The following is a 7,175-nucleotide window of genomic DNA, read 5'->3' on the forward strand; positions in this document are numbered from 1 at the left end:
GGAGGGTCGTGAGGAGAGAAGGGAACGGGATGGATTCACGAACGAGTGTGTATGGTTGTCGACATAACAGAGCGATAAGAGGGTTCCGACAGACGGGCGGCCGATCGGCGCGCCGACAAGTCCGTTTCGGCGCGTCGCGACGTGGCGCTGACGTGAGATTTGCATTTTCGGCCGCGATAGCGTCAGCATAAAAGGACGGGATCGCAGCGAGAGTCCAGTAAATTGGGACGATGGAGTACACTATCGATTCAACTTCTTCAGATGAATCGGTGCAGGTGAGGAGCCGTTTCGGTCGTGATGCCGATCACTTTCCTTTGCAAACAGTTTCATACGTGGCAGAATACGACGCGTAACACTTTGAAACACTGTTTTCGTTCCCTTACAGTAAGTTAGGCGGGAAGAGGCTGTCGACAGGCTCTTCGACATATTGGAAAGAACGGGAGTCATGAACGCCTTCGAAGCCGGTCAGTATAATTTCGGCGCACATTATTCATTATACGTCGAGCTGACGCATCGTAACCCTTACCTTCTGGTTTTCAGCTTTACAACATCTGGTTTCCGGGAAGGAGATGGCCTCCGATACAAACGCGTAAGTTGTTGTTGTATTTGTTTCGGGTCGGCCCAGCCGCCATATCGTTAAACGAACGGTTCGCTAACAATGTCCTTTCGTTTCTCTGCAGGGTTATGATCAGGAGCCTGGGGGGCTACGAGCCCGATTACGTGGAGGTGCTGCTGGCCGAGCTTCGGTGTGAACGGGAACACGTCAAGTCCCTCCAGGCCAGAGTAAGTATGAATACGGGTGGGCCGACACGATGCATAACGTTGCATACGTGCATACGTGTTCGGTGGCACAATCCAACCCGTGCGCAATTCGGTTCATTTTCCGACAGCTGGACAAGTACGAGGGGGAGAAGGCGCCACCGGCCGGCAGTGACGAACCGACCACCAGTAAAAACGTCGTAATAGAGATTTCGTCGGACGACTCCGACGAAAAGGAAGAGCCCGAAGTCGACAGAAGCAAGTACGAACAATACATACCGGTTGAAGCGCACGTGTTTCGTTTCGAGCCGGAACATATTATTCACGAACCGTTTTAGCTCTCTACGTCCGTTAAGACAGGTTCAACGAATACTTGAGATTCCAGAAACCATTCTGGCATTGTCAGAAATCTTATGTATTGAAGGAATGGTTTCAGCACCTGCCTTAGAGAATTTTCATTATTAATTCTTTTCTTGGCCCATTTTAAAACTATTGAGAAAATATCTGCTTCCTCAATAAATCGATTTATTGGCCTGCGAACGAGTCTATCCATAGTTGTTGCTTCACAGTTCAGCCATTCGTCCGATGAGAAAATTTCCTGCCATTTCGAATTAAATATATTCCAGCATAAATATTCTAATCTCCCATCGATCTGTTGGCATGCTAAGTCATATACATAACACAAGTTTTTAATTCTTGACGGATCGGTCATGAAATCTCGACATGCTTGATTTAAATTTCCTAGGCCTAATCGTTTGCATATGCAGAATATGTCCGTTGCATTGGCCATTGATTTTATGGTTTCTCGTCCTTCTTCCAGATATCTATAAACAGAAAATGTGATTAGAACCACTATATATATGTACTGATTGTAATTATCGTTATAACAGAAGATAACGATATTAATGTAAATTAGAATATATAAACGTAAGTATTTGAAAGATAATTACAGATACTCACTCCTTGATTTGTTTCAAAACATCCGACGAGTATGGTAAGTAAAGAGAGACAGATGATATATTTGAATAACGACGTAACATCATTCTTATTTTATCGCTATGTTCACATAATACGAATTTCGAGAAATTGATTTGTCGTTGGTCCTTGCAATATACTGTTATTTGATCCATATATGTTAAATAAATTTTGAATTTTAAGATAAGTAAAATAAGTAAAATTATAAGAAAAGTTATTATTGAATTTAGAGTATTGTGTGACCGTAGGGTCGGCACCTCTTCGGCGCCCTGTCAGGATGACACCACCGAGTCTCTAAGGGACTCGGAAAACGCGACTTTATGTCACGAGATTCGCGAGCGGTAGCGTGTGAGCGCTTGGATTCGGAGTAGAGGTGAGGAGAGAGACGAGGAAGTGACTCACTCGGACTCCATATTTTCTAACAAAAAATCAATTTTAATAATAAACAAAGAAAATACAGAGATATCGGGCATATTAGCGGACTTAATTATACTATTCCGTTCGAGAGAGAGAGTTGACAACCGGATCGCGGGTTGATAAATACCTTTCTTTTTCCTAGGTCGCAGATCTATCGTATGATGACACTCTTGACTCCTCTGAAATGGTCTTTCCACTAGTTCTTGTCCGTTAATTGGATCTCGGAGGTGTGGAAGCACGGAAGTGGGGTGAGATTCTTAAGGAGACACGGTGTTACTTTTGTCAAGGTGTTATTTCGGAATTTTGATGCACGGGTTTTATCCTGGGTAGCGGTTTTAATCCTGGGCACGGTTTGAATCCTGGATCACGGTTTTAATCCTCGGATGACGACTTCTGCAGAGGGACTTCGGATGACGACTGACTTCGGGGTCGGTTTTTCTTTTTTCCTTTTTCATTCCTCTTGGGTTTTTTCCATGAGGTCAGGTGATGGCCTTTAACGGTCGCCAGTCCAATATGTCTTTTCCATTCAAAGTTCCTGGTGACACATCCCTGACTAACTTGATCCGACTCAACAAGGAACAAACCCCGTGGGAAATAATTTTTATGGCTTTTAGCCTAACTCGATAAAACGTTCGAATTTAACCGATTAAAGTTTCCAATACTTAAAATTTAAAATAACACTTTATTGTGGGTCTGTTCGTCCCTCACATCACCCCGGCCTTTCCAAAATCGGGCTTGTTCTGAGTGAGCAAGATCGATTTTAATAAGCTGAAGTTTCGATGGAAGGTACAGTACAGGACGTAGAGTATTTCCTTGATTTCGATGAAATTTAACTTGAAAATGATAAGGACCCGTTTTGTAAACATAATATAGTTAAGAGTCTCTCTCTCTCTCTCTCTTTGAGTGAATAATACTAACATGAATTATTTCCGACATTGATATGATTATCATTTTAATTAATTATTTCCGACAATATATTTTTTCGCGATATACAGAGGTTTAATGGATTTATAATCTACTCTCTCTCTCTCTCTTGTAAATTTTGTCTGTTGTCTTAATTAACTCTGTCTTGTTACTTTTGACTGACCGCTATTTCCTTCCTTTGGTGGACTAGCCTTTCGTTTGGGAATTCGACTTCGTCTAGGGGTCGGGAGAATCCAGGGACGTTCTTCCACTGGTCCCCGGCTGCGTAACGCATACGAATGAGAGGAAGTAGGTTCTCTTGGTTCTTCTCTAGGGGTAGATTCTATTATTTTTTCTTCACTTTCGGAATCGTCTTCCTCTGATTCTGAGTCCGTTTCTGGTTGTGGTTGAATTTCGGTGAGGATAAATTCGTCCCATGGGTCTGCACTTAGGGAAGGTTGGCGGGATAATACCTTTGGTTGTGTAGATGTGGGTGTAGGAAATCGGTCTAAACTTTCTGACCTTTCGAATTCTTGTCTAGCGGTGCAATGTTTCAATCTATTAGCATGAACTTGGAGTTGTTTCTTCGTTTGAATATTTTCAATAAGGAACGTGACAGGACTTAATTTGGATATGATACGAAATGGGCCGGNTTAATTATTCATTATTAAAATATGAAATATTTAATACGACAAAACGTGAATGTATATTGGAATGTTCAAGCCTTTGAGAAATCGTGCGTAGGAATTTATCTAGCTTATCAGAAAATGGGAATTATTCTATTATTTTTCTCAAAATAGCTTTTCGTTTCTACACCTACATGCTCTTATTATAAGCTCAACGAAAAAAGTAAGAGTTGCTACAGTATAACCTATGATAAGAAGAATGAAAGATCCAGCCAAATCAGTAATACTCAAGGCATGTGTATCTTCTGAATTATTCTCCGGAGAAAGTACCGTTTTCTTTTTTTCTCTGTCGTCGTCTTTAATAAATTTCTTTAAAAATCCTCCTTCAACGAAACGAAATATTCTGAAATTTATTATTTCATATTATAAGATTAACATTAACCATATTGAAAGTTATACCTATGTCTACATTAATATTCTAAAAAGCAACTTACACTTTATTAAATTCTCTCTTGTAAGGAAAGTTTTTTGACATAGCAAATCCTATGTTGATAGTAAATAATCCATCTTTAGAAATTAGAAAATTTTCTGAACCGTAACAGCTGAGAAGCATTTCAATAGGAGCTTCGTAGTGTATATATGCAAATTTCTCGTTTATTACTCGAGTTATTACGTGTTTGTTGAACGGAGCTTTTTCAAGTTTGTTTGAGTCAAGCAATCGCTTTAAATTTCTAGCATCGCCGTCCGTGGCTCTCTGGAAAAACATATATTTATGTACCCATATCCTGTATAAAAGTTTAATATATTGTTGAATCATTCAAAAAGTATTTTATCGTTTTAAATTGTTTTATTTTAAATATTATCCGTGAATGTTGTTATATACACTACAGTATTGAAAAAAAACCGGTATGTATTCGTTACAATTTTTCAATTTGTGTACTTCGCGTCTTACAGCATTCTTTAAACCGATACCGAATCCTCGCTCCTGCATATCTGTTTTCAATCCCCAAACAGCAGCCACCATATTTCTATAGTTCCTGAAGATTTTCCATGTTGCAGAATGATAAGTCGTTCCGACTTTGTAAACTGCAAAACACAATACTCCGTCTCTTGTTAAGTTTCCATTTTCGTTTCTGGCTCTTCCTAGAAGCAACAGTCAACAAGACAATTGAATGCAAATTGAAATGAAATTCGAAACACTCCATTGGTTGGTGAACATCGCAAATTCTCATATAATATAATTACAGTTATTTAAAACTGTAGAATTCATTTTGGAAATTTTGTATATTAAATTAAAATTTATCGTTATTATTGAATCTATAGTTTAAAATAACTACTTTCTATACTAATTGTATACTACATTCCTTGAGAAAAGGAAAAATAGTTTGATAATAGTACAGAATATTTTATTTCTATGATTTCTGTATTAATATTTCGGTAAAAATAAACAATTTTTCAAGTAATTGTAATAAATAGTATAATTATTAAGTAGGGGAGACCGGGGATAGTTGTCACAGTGTATCTCCTATATAATCAAAACTGAATGATCACGTCATCTAGGGTAGGTTCATTTACCGGTCGCCTACGTCATTACAAAATTCGACTAATATCCGTTGCATTGTTTTCCGTTAATTAGCGGTTAAGAGATTTACAGCGAGTGGCTAAATTATGATGCATCATGTCTTGTGCTGTTTGAAATGTTAAAATAAGAAAAAGGTGAGTAACAACTGTATTTCCTATTAGATGGGTCATTAATGTATACTGTATATACATTACATAGCAATCGAATTTTCTATTTTGAAATTAGAAACTATGAACCGATTTGTCAAGGAAATTCATTTGGGGCAAATTGTCACACACAAAACGGGGCAACCTGTCACTAAGACTGACTCATCAGAAGAGAAAGAAAAGAACTTCTCTTTGCTTTGTAGTGAGAGTTTGGTCTCACGAGTTATGTATAGATGTAAATCCATATTATGTTTGTCATAACTGTGACTCTGAAGACAATATGTAAACATTTGAGTTACTTGTCTTTCGCAAAATAAATAATAGTAAATTAGTAATTTATTTTCTTTATAGAATTGGAACGAGTAAATGTCATATTACGCATAACTTAACATAACCAAAATAAACTTAGGAAATATGAGAACTTAAACTACATAAACCCTGCGACACAGGGTATATGTAGTTTAAGTTAGTAGGAGTATAAATATACTTCTACAAGGTAACACAGTTTCTAAAATAATTAATAACCTATGACAAAAATTTATTGAATGTTCATATATTTATTATAAACCAAATCAAAACGTGTAGGTGTATACATTTTCACTTAAACCTAAATAAATTGATATTATAGATACTAAAACTAGAAATGACTAAAAATTGTGACAACTAGCCGCAGTCTCCCTATACAAAAGTCTTTTTATGAAATACTAGCTGCAAGGACCCGCTTCGCTGGGTTTTTATTTGTATGTAATAGTATAGTTTTTTTATACATATAAAAGACTGTTTTTCTAAGTAATCTAGAATCTAGCTGCAAGGACCCGCTTCGCTGGGCTTTTAAAAAGTAACGATAGTGAAAATTAAGATAATTATATTATAGCAAATCTTACCCGTTTTCACAGAATGCAAGAATTAGGTCCCCCGTTTCCAGACTAATTAGAGAACTTTTACGACCAGNTACGCGCGGGAAATAAATGCCTTCCGGGAGGACTTTTATGGGGAACTGGCCTCCTATTCAGTCGTTATAGGCAAGGAGAAAACCCGGAAAACTCCAAGCAGCCAGCCTGTCCGACCGTGGCGCGAACCCACGACGAACCTCCCAGTCTTTAGGGTCTGGTCACCACTACGATGAGCGGCAACGGAGACCACTCGACTTTCAGCCTCATATCTCCCGCATCCTTATAGCTATCGAGACGCAACCACCCCTATGCACGAATGGAGACTTGGGGCTACCACCACATACAAACACCATTCACGTGCGATGTGTAGTTTTGGCGAAAAAGTGAAATATAGGAACATACATGTCCATTTTTATATATAGATATAGATATAGATATAGATATAGATATAGATACAGTCGACCCCCTATAAGATCATAGATACGTTCCATTCTTTAGGAATTCGATTTCTTACGAGTCCTTCCAATCACAGCCCGACACGTGTGAAGGTTGTGGAGTACGGCTGATTGAAAGGTTTTCTTCCATAAAATTAATCGATTCTCGACTAATCCGACTCAACGTTCCCAAAATACGTATATTTTTTTGGAAATAATCCGTATAAACTACGCTATAAACAAAAAATTGTACGATTACTTACCGAGTGTGCACCATTCGACATCGCCATTGCTAAAGCTTGTTTTCGTCGCGGAACAGCTCAGCAAACAGCGGCCGATTTCTAATAACTTATTTTTCTGCGAAAACTTCGTTGAACTTTGGAGACATCATTAATATAAATAATTTTAATCGCCGTTGAATAAGAAATGTTTCTTTCACA

At 38.2% G+C, this 7,175-nt stretch overlaps 1 protein-coding gene and 1 long non-coding RNA gene across 2 annotated transcripts; one reads left to right on the forward strand and one right to left on the reverse strand.

Annotated features, from left to right (window-relative positions):
* Window positions 1-325: 325 nt before the first annotated feature.
* Window positions 326-767, forward strand: LOC111630758. The gene is made up of 3 exons (XR_002757580.1): window positions 326-464; window positions 541-589; window positions 681-767. It is a non-coding gene; the product is annotated as an uncharacterized LOC111630758 (long non-coding RNA).
* A 194-nt stretch (window positions 768-961) lies between these two features.
* Window positions 962-1,909, reverse strand: LOC111630759. Its single transcript, XM_023374905.1, has 2 exons — window positions 1,720-1,909; window positions 962-1,583 (listed from the first exon to the last, which is right to left on the reverse strand). The coding sequence occupies exons 1-2, from the start codon at window positions 1,887-1,889 to the stop codon at window positions 1,094-1,096; spliced, it is 660 nt and encodes a 219-aa protein (XP_023230673.1). The 5' UTR covers window positions 1,890-1,909; the 3' UTR covers window positions 962-1,093.
* Window positions 1,910-7,175: the final 5,266 nt, after the last annotated feature.

This window comes from Centruroides sculpturatus, unplaced genomic scaffold (assembly GCF_000671375.1).
Source record: "Centruroides sculpturatus isolate CEXI.00-Female unplaced genomic scaffold, Cexi_2.0 scaffold638, whole genome shotgun sequence".
Lineage (NCBI taxonomy): Eukaryota > Metazoa > Arthropoda > Arachnida > Scorpiones > Buthidae > Centruroides > Centruroides sculpturatus.